Genomic DNA, 13518 nt, shown 5'->3' with positions numbered 1-13518 from the left:
CTCTGAGCTGCCCCCTCCCTTGGCCACGAACGGGAGGAGCAGCTGGCAGGGAAAAGGCTCTGCAAGAAGCAGGAGGAGGGGTCATCCCGGTGGGTCAACCGATAGTGGGGCTTTCATGCACCTTCGTGTATTTCCCCTTGTACTGATGAACACTCCATGTTGTTAAACAGGGACGACACGTGTGTGTGTGCGTGTATGTGAGAGAGAGAGAGAGAGAGAGAGAGAGAGAGAGAGAGAGAGAGAAGGAAAGCCCTTTGTACAATCCGGACCAGCAGAACATCGCTGCCTTTCTAGGGGATCCGTAAGGTTGCCTGGGGCTGTTGTCTCTCCGATTGAGTGCTACGCCAGGCTCCAAGGCAGCCATTGGATGTTAAGCCACGCTTCCTCCGTCGTTTTGTAGCTGACAACCTCAGCACACTCCCAAAATTCAAAACATATTTTTGCTTTTTTTCATTTATTCCATAAAATCTATTCAAAAGCTTGGTTAATATAAGGTAGGTGTATCTCACAGCAAACTTCAGTTTTTTGGTAGGGGAAGTGGCATATAAGCGAAGCTGTAAATTTCGTTCTTCAATTTAAAACCAGTTGGAACTAGCACTTCAGGTCTCCCAGCTTCATAAATAAAATAAATAAAAATAAATAAATAAATAAAAATAAACAACACACGTACATCAGAATAACACATAAGAATCTATTATCCCCATTCCAGCCAAAGGTGACAGAATTCATCAGCTGCAATCCAGCAGTTTCACGCTGCAATCTCTTTTTGAAATTCTTCTCTTGGAGAACAAAAGGTCCTGGGAGAAAAGGTTTTGGGAAAGAGTTGTATTCTCCCACACTTTATACTTTAATAAGCTTTGGCTTGCAGATGCTCAAATGATCAATGAAGGGCACAATCTGCCTTCCTGTAGCTGCAGGTATGCAGCAAACATGCATAAATGTTCTCAGGGCACAGCTGATCTCAATGCCAGTGACACAGCATCAGAGGAAAAACTGAGTTGAGCAGCTCTGTAACTGCAGGGCTAAGTATCCCCATTTGTTTGCTGAATCCATTGAAATTCTAACAAGGGTATAGTGAAAGCACTGTGTGCGAGGAGCTAAATCCAGTTTTTAAAAAAGCCTCAGAACTCCATCCTAGGGGCAATAAGGCTTTAGAAACAAGTTTTCAGCTCTGCCCCAGCAGGAATATCTTGAGGAGCCAGAAGCTTAGATGAGATCCCAATTTTAGAGAGGCGGGTATCAAAAAAGCAAACCCATTGATCTATGGTTTCATGTGGCAGAGACTAAATTCGCAGGAGAGCCATCTTAGAATCAACAACGTAGGTGTATCTCAATGCAAGCTGCAGTTTTTTGGTAGGGGAAGGAAGAGTGGCATATACGCTATGGATTCAGCTCTAAGTTTCGTTCTTTAGTTAGAACTAGTTCAGTTTTTCAAAACCAGAGTGTAAATTATTCCCCACTTAACCAAGACCCACATTTCTCTCTGCTGTCTACTTGAAAAGTGCTTTCGTCTCCCTGACCAAAATGCCCAGAGTGATCCTGCGTTGGTGAATGAAATCAAGGAAGCATCCAAAAGAGCGAGGGCAGAAGGAAATTTAATGAATTTTTTGACATACAATAAAAGTCAGACTAGTCTACATGTCAGGCAGCAGAGGAAACAGCCCCTACAGCAGGTTGCCAGGAACAGACAATGAAAAGTCCTTACCATCTGCTTTTTATTCAATATTTACAGACAGAGGCTTGGAACGCAGCCTCTGGGACTAATGGTGTTGTCCTGTGTGATTCTCCACTCCCTGGGAGCCAGTGTGGTATAGTGGTTAAGAGCGGTAGTCTAGTAATCTGGTGAACCAGGTTCGTGTCTCCGCTCCTCCACATGCAGCTGCTGGGTGACCTTGGGCCAGTCACACTTCTCTGAAGTCTCTCAGCCCCACTCACTTCACAGAGTGTTTGTTGTGGGACAGGAAGGGAAAGGAGAATGTTAGATGCTTTGAGACTCCTTCGGGTAGTGATAAAGCGGGATATCAAATCCAAACTCTTCTTCTTCTTCCCTTTTTCTCCCTCATTTGCCACCTTCTCCCCTATGGGTGGCACTGAGGGCCCTTTGCTCTACAGTGATAGCTCAGGTTAAGAACTTAATTCGTTCTGGAGGTCTGTTCTTAACCTGAAACTCTTCTTAACCTGAAGCACCACTTTAGCTAATGGGGCCTCCTGCTGCTGCTGCACTGCCAGAGCACAATTTCTGTTCTCATCCTGAAGCAAAGTTCTAAACCCGAGGTAATATTTCTGGGTTAGCAGAGTCTGTAACCTGAAGTGTATGTAACCCGAGCTACCACTGTACTTTCAAGGCTTGCCGGGGTCTGGGAGAGGGGGGTCTAGAATGCTTTCTCAAGACACTGTGTCTGTCAGCTATTGCCCTCCTGGTGATTCCTCTTCCTCCTCCTCATCTCCCCTTATTTCCCAGCTTTCCCCCTCATCTGCCTCTGAGCTGTGACCTCCCTCAAACCCCTATTGTAATTCTGAACTGTCTTCATCTCTGGAAAGATCAGGCTGGGGAGGTGGTCTCCACCATTCCTCCTCTGCCCAGTCCCTGACACCATGGAACAGGAACAAAAAACAAGCCAACCGGAATGGGTGCAGAGGAGGGTGACCAAGATGTTCCAGGGTCTGGAAACCAAGCCTTATGAGGAATGGTCAGCCTAGAAAAGAAGACACTGAGAAGAGATATAATAGCCATCTTCAAATATCTCAAGGGCTGTCTCATGGAAGAGGGGACAAGATGAAGAAAGCCTGTTTTGTCCTGCTCTGGAAGACAGGACCTGAAGCAATGGATGCAAGTTACAAGAAAAGAGACTCAGACTAAACATCAGGAAGAACCTTCTATGGGTAAGAGCTGTTCAACGGTGGAACAGGCTGCCTCAGAAGGAGGTGGGTTCTCCTTCCATGGAGGTTTTTAAGCAGAGGTTGCATGCTCATCTGCCATAGTGTAGATTCCTGCATTCCAGGTGGATGGACTAGACAACACACAAGAGTCCTCTCAAATGCTACAGCTCTATAATTCTGAGACTCTATGATTCTACTCGTGAGTTTCTTGATGGAAAGTGAAATTGGAGCTACAGCTGAAGCTCATTTCACATTACAAACATTTCCATAGTTTCCAACATATGAATTCTTTGACGGTGAGTGGGTAAAGCTCTTTCTACATTCCAAAACTTATATGGTTTCTCCCCACGGTAACTTAATTGATGAGAAGTGAGACTGGCCCTCTGATTGAAGCTCTTCCACATTCCAAGGACCGATATGGTTCCTTCTCATATGAATTCTTTGATGGTACATAAGACTGGCTCTCTGAGTGAAGCTCTTTCCACATTCCAGGCACTGATAAGGTTTCTCCCCTGTATGAATTCTTTGATGGGAAGTCAGACTATCTTTCCGACTGAAGTTCTTTCCACATTCCAAACAAGGATAGGGATTCCCCCCAGTGTGTATTATTTGGTGGGAAGTGAGCATATTCTTCCAGCTGAACCTCTTTCCACACTCCAAGCACTCATATGGTTTCTCTCCCGTATGTGTTCTTTCATGGTACATGAGACCAGCTCTGTGAGTGAACCTCTTTCCACACTCCAAGCACTGATATGGCTTCTCCCCTGTATGAATTCTGTGATGGGATACGAGCTCGCTCTTCTGACGGAAACTCTTTCCACATTCCAGGCAAAGATAGGGTTTCTCCCCTGTATGAACTTTTTGATGAGAAGTGAGAATATTCTTCCCATAAAACCCCTTCCCACATTCCAAGCACTGATAAGGTTTCTCTCCTGTATGAATTCTTTGATGGGAAGTGAGACTATCCTTCCGACTGAAGTACTTTCCACATTCTAAGCACGGATAGGTGTTCTCCCCTGTGTGAATTATCTTGTGGGAAGTGAGCATATTCTTCCAGCTGAACCTCTTTCCACATTCCAAGCACTCATACGGTTTCTCCCCTGTATGAATTCTTTGATGGGACATGAGACCGGCTTTGTGAGCGAAGTTCTTTCCACATTCCAAGCACTTATATGGTTTCTCCCCTGTATGAATTCTTTGATGGGACATGAGAGCGGCCCTCTGGGTAAAGCTCTTTCCACATTCTAAGCAGTGATATGGTTTATCCCCTGTATGAATCCTTTGATGGAGAGTGAGACTATCCTTGCGACTGAAGCTCTTTCCACATTCCAAGCACTGATAGGGATTCTCCCCCGTGTGAATTATTTGGTGGGAAGTGAGCATATTCTTCCAACTGAACTTTTTTCCACACTCCAAGCACTCATATGGTTTCTCCCCTGTATGGAATCTTTGATGGTACACGAGACCAGCTCTGTGAGTGAAGCTCTTTCCGCATTCCATGCACTCATATGGTTTCTCCCCTGTATGAGTTCTTTGATGGGAAGTAAGCTCACTCTTCTGACGGAAACTCTTTCCACATTCCAAGCACTGATAGGGTTTATCCGCTGTATGAATTTTTTCATGAGAAGTGAGCATATTCTTCCCATAGAACCCCTTCCCACATTTTAAGCACTGATATGGTTTCTCCCCTGTATGAATCCTTTGATGGGAAGTGAGACTATCCTTCTGACGGAAGCTCTTTCCACATTCCAAGCAAGAATAGGGTTTCTCCCCTGTATGAATTCTTTGATGGAAAGTTAGACTTTGCTTCCGACTGAAGCTCTTTCCACATACCATGCACTGATACGGTTTCTCCCCTGTATGAATTCTTTGATGGAAAGTGAAAGCATCCTTTCGACTGAAGTTCTTTCCACATTCCAAACACTGATAGGGTTTTTCTCCTGTATGAATTTTTTGGTGGGAAGTGAAACTTCTCTTCCAACTGAAACTCTTTCCACATTCTTGGCACTGATATGGTTTCTCTGTGCTGTGAGTTATTTGATGAGAAGTGAGGTTGGATTTCCGACAGAAGTTCTTTCCACATTCCGAACACTGATATTGTTTCTTCCCCAAGAGATTTGTTAGATTGGAAGTGGAGTGGGAGCTCTGACTCAATCTCTTTCCAGACCCTGAATATTTAAGCGGCTTCTCTTGTGTTTGGATTCTGTCGGGGTCTCCCTCATTCTTCATTTGCAATTCTTCAGCACCTGCAACCAAGAGAGAAATTCATTAGAGCTTCAGGAAGAAATGCAGCTCTTTAATATTGGAACAACAAAGATAAAAAAGCCAGGATCTTTTCTTTTTTGTCTTTAGTTGAGCCGAAACAACTCCAATCTCATCTCATTTGTCAAACAAAAATGGAAACAACAAAAACAAAAAACCTGACTGAAGTTTCTTCAACTTCCCAAACAACTTTAAAGCCTACACTTTAAAATGCTTGGGCAGTTCAGTCCAGCCAGATCATGGTTTAAAAAGGCAAAAGGAAGAATATTTGCAGACCAAACAGCAGGTAGCCCCACATCCAACATGAGCTGCAAGAGATGCTAGAAGTAGCATTGTTAAAATACATCAAGATATAGGTTTGTTACATAGAATTTCAAAACAGATATCACAATCCAACAGGGAGCCTTACCAAGCGAGTCCATGATCCCACGATTCTCCTCCATGACTTCCTTATGCAGAGCTCTCTCGTCGGGATCCAGCAAAGCCCGTTCCTCGTCTGTGAAATGAACAGCTATATCTTCAAAGCACACTGGACCCTAAAAGGAAAAGAAAAGTATCTTCCTCTTAGCTTAAAGATCATCTACCACACAGGTAATGACTGACCAGTAAGAGTGTCATCAATAGTAAGAAAGGTCTTAGAACAGAGAATGAAACAGTCGGTCTGTGAGCTCTTAGAAAAGGCAGATTAAAATAAATAAAGAGAAACCCATTAAAAAGATGAGTCTTTTTAAATATCTTCTAAAAGAATTGTTTTAATTTATTTCAACTACGGCAGACCACCATGGAACCACTGATCTAGGGCAGTGATGGCGAACCTTTTAGAGACCGAGTGCCCAAACTGCAACCCAAAACCCACTTATTTATCACAAAGTGGCAACATGGCAATTAACCTGTATATCTCATTTTTTCTGTGTGTTTCACGTTTCTTCTTTACGACTGCTGTTGTAATAAATAATCCTTCATAAAAGTTACTGCATTACATTCTTCATTAAATTATATTTCTGTTGATATATAATTTTATGGTATAACTCAGTCCTTTTTTTCTTTAAAAATGTTTAGGGGTACTCTCATTTTGACTCAAGAAAATCATCGCAGGGGGGAAATGAATACAGTTCAAATCTGGAAAAATAAATAAGAGTGAATTTCTTCCTCCTGGGCCGTGTCCAGAAAGTGGTGGTGGGGGATGAGTGTTCAGACCCCTGGGCTCTCACTTGTGGGGTGCCTCAGGGTTCTGTCCTCTCCCCCATGCTTTTTAATATCTATATGAAGCTGCTGGGAGAGATCATCAGGGGGTTTGGACTGGGTGTTCATCAGTATGCAGATGACACCCAGCTCTACCTCTCCTTTAAATCAGAACCAGTGAAGGCGGTGTAGGTCCTGTGTGAGTGCCTGGAGGCGGTTGGAGGATGGATGGCGGCTAACAGATTGAGGTTGAATCCTGACAAGACAGAAGTACTGTTTTTGGGGGACAGGGAGCGGGTTGGTGTGGGGGATTCCCTGGTCTTGAATGGGGTAACTGTGCCCCTGAAGGACCAGGTGCGCAGCCTGGGAGTCATTTTGGACTCACAGCTGTCCATGGAGGCGCAGGTTAACTCTGTGTCCAGGGCAGCTGTCTACCAGCTCCACCTGGTACGCAGGCTAAGACCCTACCTGCCCGCGAACTGTCTCGCCAGAGTGGTGCATGCTCTAGTTATCTCACGCTTGGACTACTGCAACGCGCTCTACGTGGGGCTACCTTTGAAGGTGACCCGGAAACTGCAATTAATCCAGAATGCGGCAGCTAGACTGGTGACTGGGAGTGGCCGCCGGGACCACATAACACCGGTTCTGAGAGATCTGCATTGGCTCCCAGTACGTTTCCGAGCACAATTCAAAGTGTTGGTGCTGACCTTTAAAGCCCTAAACGGCCTCGGTCCTGTATACCTGAAGGAGCGTCTCCACCCCCATCGTTCAGCCCGGACACTGAGATCCAGCGCCGAGGGCCTTCTGGCGGTTCCCTCATTGCGAGAAGTGAGGCTACAGGGAACCAGACAGAGGGCCTTCTCGGTAGTGGCGCCCGCCCTGTGGAACGCCCTCCCATCAGATGTCAAAGAGATAAATAATTACCTGACATTCAGAAGACATCTTAAGGCAGCCCTGTTCAGGGAAGTTTTTAATATGTAACGCTGTACTGTTTTTAACACTGATTGGGAGCCGCCCAGAGTGGCTGGGGAAACTCAGCCAGATGGGCGGGGTATAAATAATAAATTATTATTATTATTATTATTCTCCGGTTAAATTCACAAAATGTTTAGGGAGATGCGTCCCCATAGAAAAAAAGCGCCGGTATTACTCCAAAACGAAGTGGTGTTCTGAGCCATCAAACCTCGGAAACACATTTTTCCCAGTAGGTTCCACAATTTTGGCCACTAGTGTACACTGGAGGGCTGTACTAAGAGCCACCCTCTCCCAATTTTTAATACGAGATAATAATGATTATCTGCATGCGCACATACAAATATAAATAAATAAATAAACCCAGCCAGATGGGCAGGGTATAAATAATGTATTATTATTTCTCTGTTGGCTTCCACGGGAAACCCCAGCGAACATGTAAACCCAGCAGCCCCTTCTTAGGTTGCCGTCTTTATACGCTTACTGACCTGGGAGTTAAGCCCTGCTGAACTTAAGGCGGCTTACTCCTGAGTAGGAAAAACAGACTGGCGGGTTAGGGTTACCTCATCTGGTTCTACAGCCACTGCTTCCTCTCCGCTACCATGGAAAGATGGATGAGGAGGTCTTGCTGGCATCCTTCTGTCACCTGCGAGAAATAAAGGGAGGTGGGAAACCACAAGTGCAAGCTTTCCTCAGAGGCGAATTAGTGCATCTCTAACCACAGACGGACCAAAGAAATAGTAGTAGTAGTAATAATAATAATAATAATAATTTTTCTTTATACCATGCCCTCCCCAGCCAAGGCTGGGCTCAGGGCGGCTAACAAGCAATAATAAAAACAAGTTGAATGAATACAACTTAAAAACAAGATTAAAATACAACATTAAAATATTAAAATGTAGCCTCATCGCAGGAGGAGAAAGGAAAAAGGAAAAAGAAAGAGGGAGAGGGAATCAAACTGATTCTAAGCCAAAGGCCAGGTGGAACAACTCTGTCTTGCAGGCCCTGCGGAAAGAAATCAGATCCTGCAGGGCCCTGGTCTCATGAGGCAGAGCGTTCCACCAGGCTGGAGCCATCACTGAAAAGACCCTGGCCCTGGTTGAGGATAATCTAACTTTCTTAGGCCCCGGGACCTCTAGGGTGTTGCTCTTTATGGACCTTGAGGCTCTCCGTGGGGCAGACCGGGAGAGGCGGTCCCGTAGGTACGAGGGTCCTAGGCCGTGAAGGGCTTTAAAAGTCAAAAGCAGCACCTTAAACCTGACCCTGTACTCCACCGGGAGGCAGTGCGACTGGAAAAGCACTGGGTGCTTTTAGTAGTAAAAGGTAAAGGCAAAGGACTCCTGGACGGTAAAATCCAGTCAAAGGGGACTATGGGGTGAAGCGCTCATCTCACTGCAGGCTGATAGAGCCGGCATTTGTCCTCAGACAGCTTTCAGGGTCATGTGGCCAGCAGGACTAAACTGCTTCTGGCACAAGACACCATGACAGAAGCCAGAGCGCACAAAAACACCGTTTAATTTCCTGCCGCAGCGGTACCTATTTACAGTGGTACCTCACGTTAAGAACTTAATTCTTTCTGGAGGTCCGTTCTTTGTCATGTGACAAAGACACGAGAGCAGAAGCAGCAAAGCAGGCTGGGAGGTGCTGGGACTGCACAATCATTTGGGCCTACTAAAGTTATTCAGGCCTGACTACTAAGTGTTGAGTCACTCTGACACGGGACTCATTCTCCTTATAAGTGGCAGCCATTTTCTCTCCGTGTTCCCAGTAAGATTTCAGTCAGAGTCCGTCCGCCGCAGCTGTGAGCAGAGTCAGTATGGAATCTCACTCAAGCTGTTTGGAACCATGTTGTTTATGAAGATGTTTATTTTAACTCAGTAAAGCTCTTATTCTTTCACTTAAAAACTCTGCATTATTAATTTATGCTGTGCGTCATTCTTAACCTAAAACTGTTCTTAACCTGAAGCACGACTTTATCTGATGGGGCCTCCTGCTGCCACCACACAATTTCTGTTCTCATCCTGAAGCAAAGTTCTTAACCCGAGGTACTATTTCTGGGTTAGTGGAGTCTGTAACCTGAAGTGTCTGTAACCCGAGGTACCACTGTATCTACTTCCACTGGTGTGCTTTTGAACTTCTAGGTTGGCAGAAGTTGGGACAGAGCAATGGGAGCTCACTCTGTCGTGGGGATTCGAACTGCTGACCTTGCTGTCGGCAAGTGCAAGAGGCTCAGTAGTTTAGACCACAGCACCACCTGCAGAGTGCATGCAAGATGTTTGTACCCATTTTATATATTTATATTTTATATAAAATATTTTATATTTTAATCTAAGAAGATTAAAAGAACCCGCAGATTAGTTTCAAAATCCACAGAATGTGACCAAATGGAGAAAAAAACCCTTCCTCCTTACCCGTTGGTCTCTCTTTGGTGTCGAATGGAATCCTCTCTGTCTCAAAGGAATCAATGTCCATTTCTGCAAACAGATCATTTTCCTGAAAGAGCAACAAGGATTCAAAACAGAATGGGGAGAAGGATTCAGAAAGGATTGACAGCGGCAAATACTTTATGGTATAACAGATCATTCCTAGGCTGTCCCCCCCCCAAAAAAATATGGACCATTAGGAGAGAATTTGGGGATACTCTCCCTCCTGTTTGGAGCCCCATGGGAGTATCCAGAGGAAAGTCTCTCTCACCTGCTTTCTCTCTGCCTGCTTCCTCTCCTCTGCCTGACTCAGGAGGAATCCTTCGGCCAGGGCCACCGCCTGGGAACTGGTCTCTGCTCCACATTCCCTCAGCCAGCTTTCCATCTCCAGTGGAAGGACAGCCAGGAACTGCTCCAAGATCACCAGGTCCAGCATCTCAGCTTTTGTGCGCTTTTCTGGCTTCAACCACCGACAGTCAAGGTTGTAGAGTCGGCTGCAAACCTCTCGAGGTCCTTTGGTCTCCTGGTAGCACAACTGCCTGAACTGCTTGCTCTTCATATCTGAGCAAACGGTGTCCTCCTCCCCCAGGATCTTCTGTACAGAGTTTTCCAAAAATGCCCCACTGCTCTCTGTTTTGATGGCATGGCCTCTTATTGCTTCACTGCCAGCTGAGTCTTGCTCATCCATCTGGGCTCTCAGGAAGCCTCCAAGAGATCAGAAGAAAGCCCTTGTTCTTCTGCCCAGTTCCGTCTGTCCTCATGAGAGGTGCTAGCAAATCCTACAAAGAAAATACATTGTTCTGTTATAAAATCCATACGCTGTCAGAAGGTAAGATGTTCCTTGAGCAAGCATGGTTGAGTCTTGCTAAGAACCAGGCCTCCACTCCACACAGCCCAGACTCTGAGCTTTCTTTAACAAGCAAACAAACATAAGGAAGAAGTAGGAAAAGCAAGCCTCTATCTCACCTAGAAGGAAAGTTACCATGCAAAATGTGCAGGCATCTGAAGGGATTTCTGTGCCAAGAATGAACCTGGTTGCTCCTGCCTTTCAGTATTTTCAGTTTACGAATCAAGTCAGAACGGTAACTGACAAGTGAGTCATTTGTACAGAGTGTAATTTGGACACTAGGCTAGAAGGGGGGTTCCAACCCTGGGGTCCTCAAGAGCTGCTCTCCCTCCCAACACCCCTTGGAATCTCCAACATTCCCAAGATTTCATTCCCCAGACGGTGGAAGAAGCAACAAGGGGATCATCTATCTTGGATCTGGTCCTCACCAGCAGGGAAGTTCTGGGAAACCTGGGAGGACCTGGCCAGAAGAAGGGAAGTAACCGTCTCACTCTGTTCTGCAATGGTCAGACCACACCTGGAATACTGCGTCCAGTTCTGGGCGCCACAATTTAAGAAGGATGTGGACAAGCTGGAACGTGTGCAGAGGAGGGTGACCAATGTGATCAAGGATCTGGAAACCAAGCCTGATGAGGAAGGGTTGAGGGAGCCAAGTATGTTTAGCCTGGAAAAGAGGAGACTGAGAGAGGAGTATGGTCTAAATTGAAACAGAAATCATTATCTTCACTTTGAACGCTCCTCCCATGTTCATCCATAGATCAACACTTTATTCTGTTTTATTGTTAACATAAGGGGAAATTACTCTTCCTCATTAAACAAGGGCTCCTGACTAGGAATTTGGCCATGTGTTGATGACTGTTAACTCTGCTCTCTGTTTCCCTTTTTTCTTGTTTTGTTTAAACCCATTAACAAACCAGGAACTCATGCACCGACCACCTATAATTCAGCATATGTTGTGGATTTGCCTGCAAATTTATTACAGTATTTTTGTGATCTACAAATGAAGTGAAAAGACTCCATCTATTTATCTGTATCATTTATTACTCCTATGATCCTTGTTATAAAACCCAATAAAAATGTTATTCCACAAGGGAAGGGAAAAGACAACACGCAGAGAGACCCACACCTCATCTGCACTGTGTTTGCAAAGCAGGCTCAGAGCATTTATGTGCTGCAGGATCAGACCTCTTTAAAGAGCCATGGACTCCTCCAAAGAATCCTGGGAACTGTAGTTTGTTAAGGATGCTGGGAGTTCCTAGGAGATACCCCATTAAGAGTGTTTGAGCAATTCAATCTCTTTCCCTGGGAATTATAGGCCAGGCAGAAGAAGCTGGTGGGAGAGGGTCTCCCAGTTAAGGCTGCTATGGGTTGCTAAGAGGACCCCCATAAAAAAAAGGTGTTTTAAGAATGTGTGCTTCTGGTCAGGGAAATCTGGAATTGTAACTGGTCAGAGAGGGTCTCCCAGTAACTCTCAGCACTTGGGAGGGGCTGCCTCTTTCACCCCCAACCTCACCCCACTTTGCTTCCTTCCCCACAGGGCCTCTCCTGCTACACTGCAGGGCTTCCTGTTCCGTCTCAGAAGATCCTCTGGGCACCTGAGAGGCTGCATGTCTGAACAGGGACACCTGTATCATCCGAATGTCTGGATCACACCCCTTCTGGTGATTTTTTTTGGGGGGGAGCTATACTTCTAACTGAAGGAAAACAGAGGATTCGCTTGCATCTGAAGGAACTCAGCATCAGAACTGAAGACGAGACCTGCAGGATCAGGCCAAAGAGGCCCCTATGGAGTCCCCCCTCCTGTTCTTACAGGGGCCGAGGAGGCTTCCTCTAGGAAGCCCGCCAGCAGGATCCGAGCCCAAGAGCATCTGCCTGCGGTTTCCCGGCAACTGGGATTCAGAAGCATCCCTGTCCCCGACTGAGGAGGGGGCTAGGAGCCCCCCATCGCCCTCTCCTCCTCCATCCTCTTTTTAAAGCCATCTAGGCTCCTGCAGGAGGGAGTTCCACAGGTTAAACTCTGCGCCGCATGAAAAAGCACTTTTTTTCCTCTGCCCTCCAGCTTCCACCTGACCCCCTAGGTCAGATTTTCGCCTTCATTTCTTGCTTATATTTTATGTCTGGCTACATCAGCCTCTGTTCAGTAACGTGACTGATTCATAAATATTTGCACGCCAAAGAGACCCCCCTGCAAAGTGGCAAGCAGCGCAGCGATACGAAGGAAGGGCAGAGCCGCAGTCTCCTCCCAGCCTGGATCTGCAGAGAGGAAAGGGGGGGGGGCAGGACCATCTGCTCTTGGACTTGGACGCCCCCCATGCATGACCTGAACAGCCGCCCCCCCCGCATCCCTCGGACCCCCTTTCTCCCCAATGCACCCAAAGGGGGAAGAGAGAAGGGACTCACCGGAGACGCTTGCGCAGGAGGAAAACCCAAGACCCAGCCGGCTCCCCTTTCAGGGAGGACTTTGCGGGGAGGGACTGATGCGCTGGAGGACTTGGCCCCCCACCCGGAACCGAATTTCCTCTCCTCTCTAGGAAACCAGCTCTGCTCCTTGTAACCCTTGCAAATCTGAGCGCACCAAGCACACCCCTCTCTGCGCTTCCTCTCTCCAGAGCAGATCTGTGCATTGCGCACACTCGGAGGAGAGGCTTCATTTGGGGGGGGGGGACACCCTCCTGGCTGGGCTCTGAGCTGCCCCCTCCCTTGGCCAGAAACAGAAGGAGCAGCAGCTGGAAGGGGAAAGGGGTCTGCAAGAAGCAGGGAACCCCTTGCTAGAATCTGCAGCTGGCATTTCTCCTTTCACATCCCAAATAATCAAAACCAGACCATAGATTAATTCCTAGGGCTTAGGGTGTTTCTGGTCTCATAGTTGAGATTCACTGTTGAGACCGTGTTCATGGAAGACAATCTTACTCTGCTAGGAGTGGTCGCCAAAGGAGAAAACCCAACAGTATA

At 46.4% G+C, this 13518-nt stretch overlaps 3 protein-coding genes across 6 annotated transcripts in view; 1 reads left to right on the top strand and 2 right to left on the bottom strand.

Annotated features, from left to right (window-relative positions):
* The window catches only part of LOC128423997 (gastrula zinc finger protein XlCGF26.1-like), a 62156-nt gene that overhangs the window by 26902 nt on the left and 21736 nt on the right, over positions 1 to 13518 (top strand). The gene's annotated exons all lie outside the window — the stretch shown is intronic.
* LOC128424000 (zinc finger protein 883-like) overlaps positions 1 to 13518 on the bottom strand; it is a 75421-nt gene that overhangs the window by 53572 nt on the left and 8331 nt on the right. The window lies entirely within an intron of this gene.
* The window catches only part of LOC128423995 (zinc finger protein 260-like), a 46016-nt gene continuing 34077 nt past the window's right edge, over positions 1580 to 13518 (bottom strand). Inside the window, exons 1-6 of one of the 3 annotated variants that reach the window (XM_053409724.1) lie at positions 11084 to 11275; positions 9991 to 10498; positions 9708 to 9789; positions 7860 to 7942; positions 5552 to 5678; positions 1580 to 5126 (exon numbers count right to left, since the gene is read on the bottom strand). In XM_053409724.1, the coding sequence (XP_053265699.1) occupies positions 3211 to 5126; positions 5552 to 5678; positions 7860 to 7942; positions 9708 to 9789; positions 9991 to 10407 (2625 nt within the window). In that variant the 5' untranslated portion in view covers positions 10408 to 10498; positions 11084 to 11275 and the 3' untranslated portion in view covers positions 1580 to 3210. Of the gene's footprint in view, positions 5127 to 5551; positions 5679 to 7859; positions 7943 to 9707; positions 9790 to 9990; positions 10499 to 11083; positions 11276 to 13518 lie in introns of those variants that run through there. The other 2 variants (XM_053409723.1, XM_053409725.1) reach the window with 2 other exon arrangements.

The sequence above is a fragment of the Podarcis raffonei genome, chromosome 12, assembly GCF_027172205.1.
Source record: "Podarcis raffonei isolate rPodRaf1 chromosome 12, rPodRaf1.pri, whole genome shotgun sequence".
Lineage (NCBI taxonomy): Eukaryota > Metazoa > Chordata > Lepidosauria > Squamata > Lacertidae > Podarcis > Podarcis raffonei.
This window is presented reverse-complemented; position numbering and strand designations above follow the sequence as displayed.